Genomic DNA, 15,596 nt, shown 5'->3' with positions numbered 1-15,596 from the left:
TTCTCAAGCGCTTACCCATTTTCAATGCATGGAAAATATCAGGTCGCCTTTTCTCCTCATCTGGGTAAACAAAGATTTTACAAGTTAACCACGGAAAGGTTTGAAACAACAGAAAAGTCACAAGGGTGTAACGACCCAGCCTAGCTTTAAAAATGATCTGCTTCTCAAAAGCAGTCTAATCAGAGACCTGAGATGACTCCAGCAGACCTTCTGGAAGGGCTATTGTCAGAGTGTCTGAAAATGCTTCAGACACAGACCGTGTGAGGTCATCTGGCCCAGAAAACATGAATGAGCAGACCATTTCCCGATCCCACAACTCATAAAGCAGTCATTTTTAGGCACTCCAAACTTTGGGATGGCCTTTCTCAGATAGAACGGAAAAGTACAGTCTTGGAAAAATCTGTATTCCTATGAAGATTTTAAAAAGAAACAATGATTCTTTTAGTCTAAAAACTAAATGTACAACCATGAGGTAATTCCAGAGCAGAGGACCCCTGAGACACTGAGCAGCTAATCCCAGAGGAGGTCATGGTCGTGGCCACCAGAAGAGCCAATGCTAATATTTGCTTTCCTTCCCAAATAAGCAGCCATCTGAATGATTCTGAAAGTCACCCCTACCCCAGACTTGCAGATGCAGCGCCCAGCAGGCGACTGCCCAACTGATGTCTTCGTGCTGGGCCTTGCTGCGCCCACCCAGGGCTAGCCCCTCCCTCATCTGCTCTCTGTCATCTTCCTCGAAGCTGGAGCTAGCGGGTACCCTGCTCCTTCCCGTCAGAAAGCATCCATCCTCAAGACCAGGCTCTTCGCTGGTGTGCAAATGTAGGACTTCCTTTGACTAACTCCGGGGGGATGGAGCAGCTGCAGGAGGAAACCTGTGACTCTGGGCCAAATCCCTGGTCCAGATCAGCCCCCTGCAGCAGCTGGGAGGAAGGTGCAGCGTGGCACAAGGAGCACAGAGTCTGGAGTCAGAGTACCCGAATCTGAATGCATGTTTCCAGAGAGATCTGTCTCATCGTTAATATGGGGACAACACACTAACATGGGGACCATGTGGTTGTTGCAGGGGTGGATAATATAGATGGTAAAATGCTTCAGAAATTCTTAGGCTCTATTCTAAAAAAAGAGCAATTTTTGTTATCTTTCCTAGTGACCAGCATCCACCCCAGAAAAGGTACTAGTTAACTCCAGGGCTCTTACAAGGAAGTATACACAGGGCCATGGAACCAAGTGTCTAATTTTGCCTTTGAAATACTATTAAGAAATGATACTGTGTTTTGGTTTCAAAAAATATGTCTTGTTCCTTTAAGTGTTTAAGAGTCTAATTTGCTGTGGGCCAGGGCCTTCTCATGCCAAGACCCTTTGACAGAAAAGAGTGTGTCACCTGGCCCTAGTGCTGGTTGCTAAGCAACCTTCTGGTGCAAATGAATCACTGACAGTCTAGTCTTACCCCAGGAAGCTGGGGCAGCTGTGCCTGATGCCCAGTGACCCTGGGCTGGTCCTTTCCTCACTCCAGGCTCCAGTTTTTGCATCAGTATCAGAGCAACTCCAGGGACCCTTCCATAGCCCAAGGAACAACCACAGTGGGGGTGGGGAGGGTGTCACAAGGACAGTTACAGCCTCAAAGATATCCTGTCCTGCAGCTAATCCAAGGGAGAGAGCTGGGGATCTCCAAGGCCCCGATGCGGGGTGGATTTCTGGCATTTCACAAAAAAAGCTGGGGCCTAATGTTATTCACTTAATAATCTGTCATTATTAGTAACACAGCCTTTGCCCTTGCTGTTGTCCTACCCGAAGGCTCTTCCCTGAGAGGCCACATGGAACACTTCCTCAGCTCCTGCAAGTAGGCTGAACTCTCACCTCAAGGGGGCCACCCAACGGCCCTATTTCAAACGGTGGCCTGTATCGCCCCAACTCCACTGCTCCCACACCCTCCACCTCGCCCCTGTTTGTTTTCTTCCCCACCATGGTACTTCCATCTACCGTACTATGTAACTTATTTTATTTAATATGCTTATTTCCTGTTTCTTGGCTGTCTCACCTACAGAGGCCAGCGTCCTCAAGCACAGGGATTAGGTCTGATTTGCTTGCTGGTGCCTAGAACAGTGCCTGGTACATAGTAGGCACTCAAATACTTGCAGAGTAATGGAATGAATGAATGGTCAATAAAAATCCATTTTGGTAGCTTCCACTCACTGCTCTTTATGTGCCAGGCACTGGGGTATGTATTTTACAGGCATTATCTTACCACAGCTCATAGGACCTCACAAGGTAAGTGCATTTATTATGGCTGTTTTATGAAAGAGGACACTGGAGTCCTGGAGGGACAATGAATACAACAAGGCCGCCCAGCCACAAAGTGGGAGAGCTGAGCCTCAAACCCTGGTCTGCTCGATGGGGAAGTCTGCTCGTAACCATGACCGGGTCCCATCAAATAGAATGACTACGGTAACAGGGGTGAGGCAGCTGCCAGCATCTCTCACGTGCTCCCTCTGGGCTGGGATGACCTCACTTGATTGTCACAGCAGTCCTGTGAGGCAGGGGGTACTCCCGTCACCCACTTATGGATGACGAAACAGAAGCTTACAGAACGCAGGCAGCTGGTCCAAGGTCCCTTGGCCAGCACAGGCAAGGCTGGGTGGATCCTGGTAGAGGGTGACCTTGGGCACGCCCACCACTGTGTCTGCCCCACCGCACCTCGAGGAGATGAGGGCATCGCCTTCCCAGGGTGCCAGGGCAGTCCCTAAGGAGGCACGTGGGGAGCTAAGACCCCAGAACGCCGGCTGGGGGAAATCTGAGGAAGGAGGAGAATAAGCAGTACGAGAGGCACAGCTCAGTGGCTACAGGCAGGGTGCAAGTTCCAGACTGTCGACTTCTAGGGTGGAGGCCTTGAGCGAGTTGCCTGATCTCCCTCACCTGCAACATGGCTGAAGCCAACCTCCCCGGGGTGGGGGTGAGGTAAGAGTCTGCCTATTGGCAGAGCAGGGACATGAGAAGGCAGTTCCCGTCCCGATCTTGGCTACAGAGACAAATGGAACCAAAGCCTTTAAAGGAGGGCAGCAGCCTTGCGTCAAGGAAAATACCCTGTGTGAGGCTGGAGCCCTACCTTCCAACTGCAACTCTTCCCCAGGACCTAACACTGAACTGCTATTACATTCTAGCCCAAGGGCTCACACCCCAGAGGCCAGCTTATTTTCTGCTCATGACCACCTGCTAGTTGTCATTAACCCCATTTTACACAAGAGGCAAAGGAAGGCTCAGAGAGAGTTACAAGCATGCCCAGCTCCCAGCGGCCCTACAAGTGCTCCAACTGGGCGGAGTCACATCCCCGTGCTCTTCCCATGGATTCCCTCGCCTTCTGAGTGTCACTCAGCTTCTAACCGGTATGTGACCTTTGACCAGCCTCTATTCCTCTCTGGACCTCACTTGTCCAATCTGCACAAAGTAAAGAGGTCTCCTGGCTCCAGATAGGTTTTCCTAAACTTTACTTGTTTTTCCTTTCTGTTTGGCGTTCTCTTCATTTTCACCATCCCTCTGTTGTTACGGGGTTTTTCAACATGTGTATTTCAGAGTATTTTGACCCGACAGTGTATTTCTAATAAGCATTTCCCAAATGTGCAGCATCTTTTAATTGATGGAACTTGTTTTTAATTGACCATTTGAATTTTTTTTTAATTGAAATGTAGTTGATTTACAAAGTGATTGACAGGACTACTGCGTATTCTTTGGATAGTTCAAACCTTTCAACACTTTCAAGTCTTTTTAGCCTGTCTGTCTGATGACCTTTTCTTCCAATTTTTACCTTTCGGTCCTACGTGCTCACATGCTGCAGCCCAGCCTTACAGCCCAGGTCGTCTCAGGCCTGCCACTGAAATCAGAGCATCACAGACAGAGGGTATTGAGGCCGTGTGACTCTGCATTACACAATTCTACTGCACATGATGAACTAGAGGTTTTGAAACATATGTCTTGTAGCAGATTTGCTAAGGATTGTTTAGACATCTCTTTAAGTGCCAGAAAGATGGCAAGTTTAGACATCTCTTTAAGTGCCAGAAAGATGGCAAAAAGAAAAAAGAAACAGGATACACTAATAGGTGTTGAAAAAACACAACAGAAAAGGAGGCTAAATTTTATGTGAATTACTCTCTGGGCACTGGTCATTGGCAACTGAGGTTAGGCACACTGTTCTAGAGCAGGGGTTGCCAAAACCACCCCTGTGCCTGTTTTTAGAATGATGGTTTTCCTGGTCACAACCCCACCCACTCCTTGACATATCACGTAGGCTGCTTTCATTCTAGCAGAACTGAGTGGTTACGACAGAGATTGTGTGGCCCACAAAGCCTAAAATACTATATTTATTATCTGGTCCTTTACAGAAGTTTGCTGACCCATTCTAGAAGGATCTTAGAACCTCCTGCACCAGAATCATCTGGTTAGGAAGGAGGGGCCTTGCTGTGCAGGTTTCCAGGCTCTTCTGAGAGCTACCAAATCACTCTCTGGAGGGAGGGTGGGCCAGGAACCTGCACGTGGCAGGCACCCCTGCCTGATTCTCCCCCACGGCACATCTTAAGTCCCACTACCCCGCAGGCTGCGATTTCCACATGCCCTTCTGTTTGGACACCCCTCGGCGTTTGCCATTTAAACACAATCTGGGGTCCTCTGTGAGGCCACGGCGGGACGAGAGGGTATTTTAGCGGTGGCGCAGCCTGACCTGTCTTGGGTCTGACAGTGGTCAGCGGGTCCAGGTAGTCTGCAAGGTCCCTGTACTTGCGGTCAAGTGCGACCTCGAAGGCGGTCTTCTCCAGCACGCTGAGGTGGTCCGGGTTGGCCCCCTTCTCCACCAGCTGCTGGGCCGTGCCAAGCCTCCCGAGGAGTGCTGACAGCATCAGCGGGCTCCAGCCCACAGTGCGGGCCGCGTGGTTGGGGTCTGCACCCCACTCCATCAGCAGACGTACCACAGCCTCATGTCCGTGCTGGATTGCGGCCATCAGGGCCGTGACGTCCAGGAGCTCATCCCTGCCGTCCCCCGCCTGCTCGCCTGAGGGTTTGTGATGGTCCACAAAGGCACCGGCTTCCAGGAGCAGCTTCACCACGCCCAGGTGGCCACCCCGAGAGGCCACGGTGAGCACACTGGCCCCCAGCCGGTTCTGGGCATTGACATCAGCCCCATGATCCAAAAGGAGGTGTGCCACGGTCACATGTCCAAATCTGCCAGGAAGATGGACAATTAGTGACACTCAACATGGGGCAGTGATGAGGAGACAGCTCATGTAATCATTTAGTTATTAACTATTGAATCATTAACTATTAAAGTTGTAATAGCTGCTTATAATCAAAGGCCTTCTTCTGCTGCCAGGCACTGTGCTGGCCCTGCATACACACCATCACAAAGGCAAGCCACTGCCCTGTCTAGTTTCCAATCCAGGCTCTGCCACCCACTAGCTGCATTACCTGGAGAAAGAATTTTGGCTTCTTCGTGCCTTCATTTCCTCATCTCTAAAATGGGGATATGATTATATCTACTTCAAGGGCTGTGGAGGATTAAATGAGTTAATATATATAAATATAAAACATACATAAAGCACCTAGAACAGTGCTTGGCCAAAGGAAGCACCACATAAATGTTAGCTATTACAATTGTAATCATTTAAACATTTTACATCACACAACAGGCCAAGGTCACCCAGCTGGTGAGAGGTGGCCACAGGGTCAGAGCCCAGGTCTGTCTGAATCCTGCTGCCCTCCCGCTTTCCCCTACACCACGCTGCTTCCCACATCGCAGAGAGTTCGTGTGATTCTGCTTCAGAGCTGGGTAAGCTCCCTCTCTGTGTTCTCATTCTCCACAGGCAGGGCCCATGTCTGACTCACGTCTACCCTTCCCAGCCCCAAACACACATGCACAGAAGGTCCTTCGAGATGAGACAGCGGACCCCATGCCAAGAAGTGTGGCGTAGCTGTGGTCAGCAGAGGCGGGCGGGGGCACCTCTCGCCAGAGGCCTGCTGCCACCTTCTGGCTGGAATGTCCCCTGCTGGCGGCTAAGAATCCGATCTGGGCCAGACCCTCTCCAGGGAAGCCTGAGCGACTGCCTGGCTGGGACGCTGGGGAGACAGACACGCACCCACCAACTCTAATACCAGGAAGAGGAAAACAGATGCCTTTTCCCAGCAAAATTTCTTCCTTCGTCTGCCGCCAGAGGGCAGAAGAGTTCTGTTTTGCAGCGTTTGGGGTTGGCGCAATTTTTCTGGGCTCAGAGCTGGAAGGAGCCTTGGACTAAAAGGAATGAACAAGAAGAAGAAAGGGGCTGGCGGCGCCAGGTTTTACAAGACCGTAATGCCGGCATGAGGTCTGCATCTGCCAGGCAGCTTTTACAATGAATCTCTTGTGGCGTTCCCCTCCTTTACGGAAGCGGTTTTGTGCTTCTTCTAAACCCAGGGCCTCCTTCCTCCCTGTGGAGGCAGAGCCAAGGTTGAACTCTGTTTTGAACTTACAAATACCTTCTGGGACGTGAACCTGAACAGCACCGGGTCACTCAGCCTGCGGAGCTCGGAGGGAGAGCTTGGTGAACTGGCTTCCCCAGCTGCAGGGGAACTGGGCCTGTCTGGCCTCTTCTCCAAGAGTGGACCGAATCTGGCAAAAATGTGGAGAGCTGCAACCCCAGCCTGTCTCCCTGCCCATTCCCCATAATGATATTCCGCAAACCTAAATCTCATGGCCACTCCCCCACTTCCCGAAAAGGCCTGCCAACTTTGTCAACCTTACTTCCTCCCAACTCCCACACTGTACTGCCACGCTCACCTGCACTCAGCAGTTATACTCCTCCCATGCCTCTGCCATCCTGCCTTTCTGACCAGAGTACCCTCCTGTCCTTGTCTATGGGTCTAAGCACACCCGTTATCCTGCTGCAGGATTCAGCTCAGATCTCACCTCCTCTGAGCAGCTTCCAGATCATCTCCCCACATCAGTTCAGGTGTCCCTCACTTGAACACACACAATCCCCTGTCCTCACCCCTCCTGATGTACCTGGGCCCTCCTTCTATAATTGTGTCTTCCTGTTAGACTGTGCACTCTCCAAGGACAAGACCCACAGTGGAGCTCAGTAAATTTTGTCGAATGAGTGAATGAACAGTTGGCATAACCACGCAGAGGCTGGTCCCCAGACAGGCAACAGAAATGGCCGAAGAACTGGTGTATCCTCCGTTGGAGTAGATAACTTTAAAAGATTACCCTATTTAGGGACTTCCCTGGTGGTCCAGTGGTAAAGAATCTGCCTTCCAAGGCAGGGGACGCAAGTTCGATCCCTGGTCAGGGAACTAAGGTCCCACATGCCGTGGGGCAACTAAGCTCGCGCCCCACAACTACTGAGCTCTTGCGCCTCAACGAGAGAGCCCATGTGCCATAAACTACAGAGCCCATGCACTCTGGATCCCGCACGCCACAACTAGTGAGAGAAAACTCGCACGCCACAACTAGAGAGAAGCCCACACGCCGCAAACAAAGACCCCGCATGCCACAACTAAGACCCAACGCAGCCAAAAATATTTTAAAAATTAAAAAAAGATTTCTCTATTTAGTTATCAAGCATGAGATAAAATCTAGCATAATCCCTGACAGCAGATAACAGATAAAAATCCTGTTTTTATCTATTGGATCTTAGTAAGCCCTGAGATAAACTGATAATGCCTATTTCACAGATGAGGAAACTGAAGATTACAATGGAAAGCAATAATCCAGAATCTCTCAATTTGGAAGCCATGGAGTCAAAACTTGAACCTAGACCCTAAAATCCCAAAGGCCACTTTTTCTGGTAAAACAAACTCACAAAGGAGGAAAAGTGCTTAATTTGAGCAGAAATGCTGACACTTGGAATGCTTTCTGAACTCATGAGTAGCCCAAGAGGTCATTCAATTAGGCTGAAAATATAAAAGGATTCAATGAAGGCTGAGATAATTTTGTGGATGCTAAGCTTCTAACAGGTAATTACTGAAGATAGGGAAGCTCAGGGCTTTCTGAGCAGCTGCTATGATTACCAATTAATTTCATCAATTAACACCTGTATTGAAAGACCTGGCACACACTCCCACTCTCAAAGCACTGGGCTGAGAGGCCAGCTCTGCCATGCTAGCAGGCGGAAAAGTGAAGGGCAGAAGAAGGAAAGTAAGGAAGCCAAGGGTGAAATTAGAGCCAGAGTAAACACCATATAAGCTGTCCCTTTAGTGTTTAGCAAATTTAGCAAGTGGCTTTCTTGTGGCCAACACCAAGAGGAAAATGGTGAGTTACAGGATTCATGGCTGAGAGCAGAGGCTGGGAGCATAGGCTCTGGAGCACCTGCCTAGGTGTGAATCTGACTCTGTCTCTTACTAGCTGTGTGGCCTTGGGCAAGTAACCTAACTTCTCTGAGCCTCAATTCTTTATCTGTAAAATGGGGAAGGCAACAGTACCTACTTCCTCAGATTCTGTGTGGCCTGAATGAGTTAATTCATTTGAAGTACTTAGCACAGTGCTTGACACAAACTAAGTGCTCAACAAAGGTTATCATTTTAAGAATAGGAAAAAAACCATGAATGAAACCATCTCTGATGCTAAAACACTCACAAGAGACCAAAGTGCAGTCCAGGCACAGGGCCTCTGATGGTCCTGATCCAATGACGAGCTTTGGAACACAGAGAGCTGGGAAGATAAATAGATGCTCACTTCATTGAAAGTGGTGGCTGCCAGGAGCACCATCTCTGAGGCCTATCTACTTTCAAGGAGAAAGAGCACAGGACTGGAACGTGTCGGCACACAGCCATGTGCTTGGCCGTCCTGACTCAAGGGTCAGACAAACTGTGTATCCTTTAGGAAGTCTCCCTACATATTATTCCTCAACACTGAGCTCTTGATGCAGGTTAGGCAAGCGAATGCTTGAGCACAAGCCAGCACAGACAGTCCAGATGGTCAGTATCACAAACTGAAGTACAATAAATTTTAAAGTACCCAGGCCCTGTCTAGGCTCAGCTAAAGGTTGAGTCAATTCTCATCATCTCATAGGACTATCCCATTCTACCATAGTAAATTAGAGAGTATGTCATAGCTAACGCTTCCAAAATAGCACCTGTAAGATAAATGGAGGAAAAAAGAGGAACGTAATTAGTCCAGAGCCTTTCGATTTGCAAGTGACAAAGTCAGGACACTTGGACCACAAATTCCAGCTCTTTTTACAATACCAACTTGTAGAGAAGAAGGAAAATTCTCTAAAAATGTTAAATTATTAGTTAGCAGAGTTCAGCTTAATTCTTCTGAGTCTCCTGTCCCATCAAGGTTAAATTTCATTAGATGAAATTAATCAGATGACTTTGACCATCCTGCAGAACTTGGTTAGCAGCAAAAAACTGGTGATCAGGGTCTTTGAGACACCCTGCAGCAAACCAGGTGCTGCAGACATAAATCTCACTCAGCAAGGCCCCCGGGGCTCACTAAGGGCTCCTCGGTTCCAGGTGGGAGTTCAGAGATTAGGTGCGCGTCAGTGGCTCCCAAACCTACCATGTGGGAGAATCGTCGCTGGGGAGCCTCGTGTCACACAGAGTCCCTGTCCCTCCCCTGGGTCTTCTGAATCACAATCCCAGAAAGGGAACTCAGGGATCTGATTTGGAAAAGCGTCCCAATGATTCTGATGTACGGCCAGGTTTGGGTGTCACTGACAAAGGTGACCAGCTATAACGTGGGAGTGGTGGGCACTACTGCAGAGGCCTGCCCAGGGCTGAGAGACCAGAGAACAGGGGGGATATCATGGCAGACTTCCCAGAAGAAGCTAAGCTGGGAGGAAGTGGGGGCTTCACTCACTGAGGGGAGAAGGGGAAGAAGAGGTTTCCAGTACATGGTTATGGTGAGGACTCTGCAGCTGGACTCCCCAAATCTGCTGACTAGCTGAATGCTCATGAGCAGATTTTGTAATGTCAAATTCTCATTCATAAAGTGGAGACGAAATTATTGGCACACAGTAAATGCTCAATAAACGTTAACTTAAAAAAACAAAGAACATGCAGGGAGACACAAGAGAAGGCCTGGATGATATCATCTTGGCCTGAATTTAGGAAGCCAGGGGGAAAGAAGAAGAGAGGATTTGGGAAGAGGTCCGAATGTGAGAGCCTCAAATGCCATGCTAAGGGCTCTGACTAGGGGAGCTATCACAGGAGAGGCACAACCAAACATTCATTTCAGAAAGATCTGGAAGCTCTGCAGAGGATGGATTACAGAAGGCACACCTGGAAGAAGAGACAGCAGTGGGAGGCCACTTATAAATGTGCGGCCTGGACTAACGCAGAGGGGAAGGAGAGATGCTAAGGCCTAGACGGGTACTTGGTTGAGGACCTACCTGGAGTTTTAAAGCCTGGAAGAGTGGATGGGGCCACTAAGAGAGACAGGGAACCTCAGAAGTAAGGCCCATAGCCCAAAAGGTTTTATGGGCACCCCAGACTGCTCCGGGCAACAAATCAAGTGTCTTAAGACAAGGAGTCCCAACACACTGATAGGTGCATAAAACACTGCATTACCCATGTGAATGGGCAGCCCAAGTGTTACAACTGGGATGCGTTACCTAGGTGTGTTTACAGACTGAAATAAATACCCAAGGACTAAGGAATGGTTAAGCAAACCACAAATGGTTAAGTAGTGCCCATGGATGGAATATCACACAGCAGTTGAAAACGATATATTTAACGACGAAAATAATGCAGAGTAAAAATTTTCCAGAAATACAAATTAAACTAGAACAACCATGTAACACTTGGAAATGAACTCAGAAATGAAATATAATCGGGTCACAATGAGAAGATTATGGGTAAGAATGTTGTGATTTCAACGCCTTTTAGAAAAACAAATGGCTCATACATGTGGAAAGATGTTTCATTTCACTCAGTTTAACAAATGCAAGTCACGGCCACGCTGAGATATTTTTCACTCATCAGACACAAAAATTCAAAAGTTTGATAATATACTCTGTTGGAGAGGCTGCAGGAAAAAAAAGGCACTCACATACACTGCTGCCAGGAGGGTAAACTGGTTAATACTACTGTGGTCAACAGAATAATGGGCTCCCTAAAGATGTCCACATCCTAATCCCCAGAACCTGTAAATATGTTAGGTTTCGTGGCAAAGGGGAAATTAAGGTTGCAGATAGAATTAAGATTGCTAATCAGCTGACCTTGAGATAGGGGAGATTATCCAGGTGGGCTCAGTGGAATCACAAGGGTCCTTTAAATGTGGAAGAGGGAGGCAAAGGAGGCAGAAGATGTGATGACGAAGCAGGGCTTGGAGTGATGTGATTGCTGCTGGCTTTGTAGTAAGTTGTTACAGCAGCCATAGGAAACTAATGAACCTGTATGGAGAGCAATTTGGCAATATCCATCAAAATTACAAATGACTTCTGTTCCCTCCTTGGGGAATTTCTCCAAGAAACTGGGTGGGACCTAAGTAGTTGGCTGACAGGAGTGAGAGACTTCACTGTATATCAGAGTTTCTTTATACCAGTTTCAAGTCCGGTTCATCCTACTTCCTGAGGACATCTCAAACTCATTGCTTTGCTCTCACACCGCCATCTCTGCTCTGGTCCAGGACACCAACACCTCTTCCTGGATTGCTGCAATCCCCTCCTAACCAGCCTTTCCGATTCTAGCTCACCCCTCCAATCCATCCTCACGGTGCAGTGAAAGTGATCTTTGAAAACATAAATCTCATTCTGTCAGTTGCTCTGCCTAGAAACTTCCATTACTTCCCAATGTCCTTAGGATAGCTCACCTTTCTCAGCCTTGCCACGGTGCATCTCCCACTACTCCCAGGCTCTCCCAGCCACAACATCGTTCTAGCAGTCCTACCAATGCCTATTTCACTTTGGTTTCCAAACCTTTGCACGGGCCTCCTATCACCCCATTCCCACCTTCCACTTCTTCCGTCCAGGTCAATTCTTAGGTATCCTTAGGTCTCGACTTGAATACATACATCATCCTTACCAGAAACCTTCCCCCGCTTCCTGAAACTGAGTCTGCTCTCCAAAAGCTCCCCCAATTTTCCCCGTGAAAGCTGTTCCTTTACCTGGCCTACCCAATGGCATGTGAGCTGCTCCAGTGGGAACTTTATCTGGGTACCGCAGCATCCCGAACGCCAAGCTAGGGTTGGTAGGTAGGTTCTTAGAAAACCCTTGTTGCCAGAAGTAATAAATGGACATCACTAAGGTTCTAAGTCTCTAAGATTCTATTTGCTGTCTCCAGATTGTGTTTTGAAAGGCCAATGTTTCTAAGATTCGGATTTTACTTTATTAAAAAGAGCGTCCACTTCTCGTCGTATCCCAAGCTACTCAAAGTTTACCATTCCAATTCTCTCGAACCAGTCCTTCACTCTTTACCTCCCGGGGCATCTGCGGGGGGCCACCGGGCAGGTCCGGCCGCCTGAGCCCGCCCGCGCCCCGGGGTCCGCTGGACACCACCCCGGATCCCCCGGCGCCCCGGACCCCTCACCTGGCCGCCTGCATGAGCGCGCTCCAGCCGTAGTGGTTGCGGCTGTTGACCGAGGCGCCGCGTCGCAGCAGGAACCGCACCAGCTGCTCATGGCCCCCGGCCGCGGCGAACTGCAGCGCCGTGTTGCCCGCCTCGTCAGAGCAATCTACGGGCACCGGCGCTCCGGACGCCGACCCCGCCCCGGGCCCGGACGCCTCGGGCCCCGCCGGCTCCGCGCCCGCCTCGGGCTCCGCGCCGCGCTCCGCCGGTTCCGCAGTCCCCGGCTCCAGCAGCCGCCGCGCCGTCTCCGTGTCGCCCTGATCGCAGGCGCGCAGCAGCAGCTGGAAGGCCGGGGGCAATCCGCCCTCCCCCATCGCGGCCAGCGGCCCGCGTCCGTCTGCGCCGCTGAACCAGCCGGCTCCGCCCCCGGATACCGCGCGCCAGCGCCCCCTTCCGCCCCCGCGCGCGCGCCTACTGTGTGCCGGCCGCGTGAGGAGGGCCGGGCCGCGCGCCTACTGTGTGCCGGACGCGCGCCCAGGGCGAGGGCACGCCTCAATCGCCGGCGTCGGGGGCGGGGGCGGGGGCGGGGGCGGGGGCGGGGGCGGGACAGCGGGTTCCGGGAAGTTTCGAGCTGCGTCCGCCGCCGAGCTCCCGAGGTTACCTTTGCGTGCTGGGCGCCTGCTTGCGGCCCTCCCCGCTGCTCCGAATAATTCCCGCCGCGTGCGGAGGTCCGAGCGGCCGTCCCAGCCCTCCTCACGTTGCGAGCTCCCAACCACTGGGCCAGGGTCTGAGGCCACGGGCTCACGGGCCTGGCCTGTGGCACGCGCCGCTGACCCCTCCGGCACCCGGCACTAACCTGGCGCCTCCGAAATGGTCGTTGACTGAATTAAGGAACAGATGCGTCCACTCTGTCCTCGCAGAATGTCCTGCCGGGCCATCAGTGCCATACTTGTCTGGGACGGGCGTTAGGCCTACAATCACCTCCTGTACCATCATCTCTCTTCGTCAGTGGTTCTTGAAGCAGCACCGGCTGGGACATTTTACAAATGCACATTTTCTCATCCCACCCGGACCTACTAAATAGGAAACCGAGTATGGAGCCCAGCCACCGGTATCTTAGCAAGTCCTCCAGGTGATTCTGAGGCACGTTAAAGTTTGAGACGCACTGTTTGATCCTTAACAGCAGTGCTGTCAGCCGCGGGGAAGGGCCGAGATGATCACCCCCAATTTACAGAGGAGGCACCTGAGGCTTAAAGAGGATGTGTCTTGCTAAAGCCCACACGACTGTCGTGTGGGAGAGCTGTGACTAGGACCCAGGTCTTCTGACATATAGTCCAATTCTCTTTCTACTCTCAACAAGTATTTATTGAGTGCCTACTGTGTGCTAGGCACTGTTTTAGGCCCCGGAGAAGATGCAAAATAAAATCCCTGCTGTCCTGGACCTGACAGTGGAAAGAGGCTGTAAATACACAAACAAGTAAGTAACTTGTACGTCAGATGGTGATGAGTGTTATTAAAACAATAAATAGAACATAAAAGAATCCAAGTAAATGGGTTAGAGGATGGGATGTTATTTTATAATAGGTTGGGTAGAAAAGATATCACTGAGAATGTGACATTTGCAAAGAGACCTGAAGGAATTGAGCAGTGAAGTTATGCTAACATTTGGAGAGAGTGCAATCCAGGCGGAGGGAAAGAGAAAGATTCTAACGAGAGCAGCCCTGCCAGCCAATTGCTTTACACTACGTTCTCATCGCGATAACAGACTTTTAACATTCTGATCTGGGGTAATTGATTTCCACAGACTGTGAGCTATGGTCCCAAAGCCTAGCAAAAAGCTAGACATATGGTAGGTGCTAGGTCATTTAACTTGACTGTTAAATGACTAAGTCTAGTATATAGAATTATAATACAGAACAAAACTTGATGAGGGCATGAGGAAGGAATAAGGGTCATGGCTTTGGCAGATCAAAGATGGTAATGCCCTTAGGATATGGACCGGCAGGGCTGGAAGATAAGGTCTTCTAGGCGAAGGGTAAAATGAGGAAAAGTCTCGAAAGTACACAGGGTTCAGGCTGCAAAATGCTTCAGTGCTAGAGATTTATTCTGTGAGTAATGGAGAGTCATGGCAAGTGTTTGAGTGTGTGAGATTCAGTAATAGAGCTAATCATTTCGGCCATGTGGGAGGTGGCATATCTCAGAGATATTGCGGGTTCGGTTCCAGACCACTGCAATAAAGTGAGTCATGCAACTTTTTGGTTTCCCAGTGCATGTAAAATTTATGTTTACACTATACTGTAGTCTAGTAAGTGTGCAATAGTCTTTAAGAAAACAAACAAGGTAAATACCTTGTCAGATGGTGATGAATGTTATTAAAACAATAAATAGAACATAACAGAATCCAAGTAAATGGGTTAGAGGATGGGATGTTATTTTATAATAGGTTGGGTAGAAAAGATATCACTGAGAATGTGACATTTGCAAAGAGACCTGAAGGAATTGAGCAGTCAAGTTATGCTAACATTTGGAGAGAGTGCATCATCTAAGCCCTCAGCGAGTTGTAATCTTTTTGCAATAGTAACATCAAAAATTACTGATCATGGATCACCATAACAGATATAATAATAATGAAAAGTTTGAAATATTGCAAGAATTACCAAAATGTGACAGTGACACAAAGTGGGTAAATACTGTTGGAAAAATGGTGCTGGTAGACATGCTCCATGCAGGGTTGCCACAAACCTTCAGTCTATAAGATGCCACATCTGGGAAGCACGATAAAGGAAAGCACAATAAAACAGGGTGTGGGGAATTCCCTGGTGGTCCAGTGGTTAGGACTCCATGAGCTTCCACTGCAGGGGGCACAGGTTCAACCCCTGGTCAGAGAACTAAGATCCCGCTAGTTGCACAACCAAAATAAATAACTAATTAATTAATTAAACAAACACTGTCACTCATTTCCACATTTGGCTCTGTTCATCACAACAGAATTGAGGATGACTTTCTTTTGAATGTCTAATGAAGACTTGGTTCCTTGAAAATCCTGAGCAATTGCTTCCTTGTCTTATTGTATTTATTCAGGTGTCTTTTCTTATATTTTACTAACTAGTTGTTTCACTGTAAAAGTAATA

At 49.3% G+C, this 15,596-nt stretch overlaps 1 protein-coding gene across 1 annotated transcript in view; it reads right to left on the bottom strand.

The window, feature by feature from the left end:
* ANKS6 (ankyrin repeat and sterile alpha motif domain containing 6) overlaps positions 1–12,839 on the bottom strand; it is a gene marked incomplete at both ends in the record, with an annotated part of 53,155 nt that extends 40,316 nt beyond the window's left edge. The window contains 3 exons of the mRNA XM_082842444.1: positions 16–60; positions 4,709–5,205; positions 12,487–12,839. Coding sequence (XP_082698570.1) covers positions 16–60; positions 4,709–5,205; positions 12,487–12,839 — 895 coding nt within the window. The remainder of the gene's footprint in view (positions 1–15; positions 61–4,708; positions 5,206–12,486) is intronic.
* Between the last annotated feature and the right edge of the window lie 2,757 nt (positions 12,840–15,596).

This window comes from Leucopleurus acutus (assembly GCF_964270905.1).
Source record: "Leucopleurus acutus genome assembly, chromosome: 7".
Taxonomy (NCBI): domain Eukaryota; kingdom Metazoa; phylum Chordata; class Mammalia; order Artiodactyla; family Delphinidae; genus Leucopleurus; species Leucopleurus acutus.
This window is presented reverse-complemented; position numbering and strand designations above follow the sequence as displayed.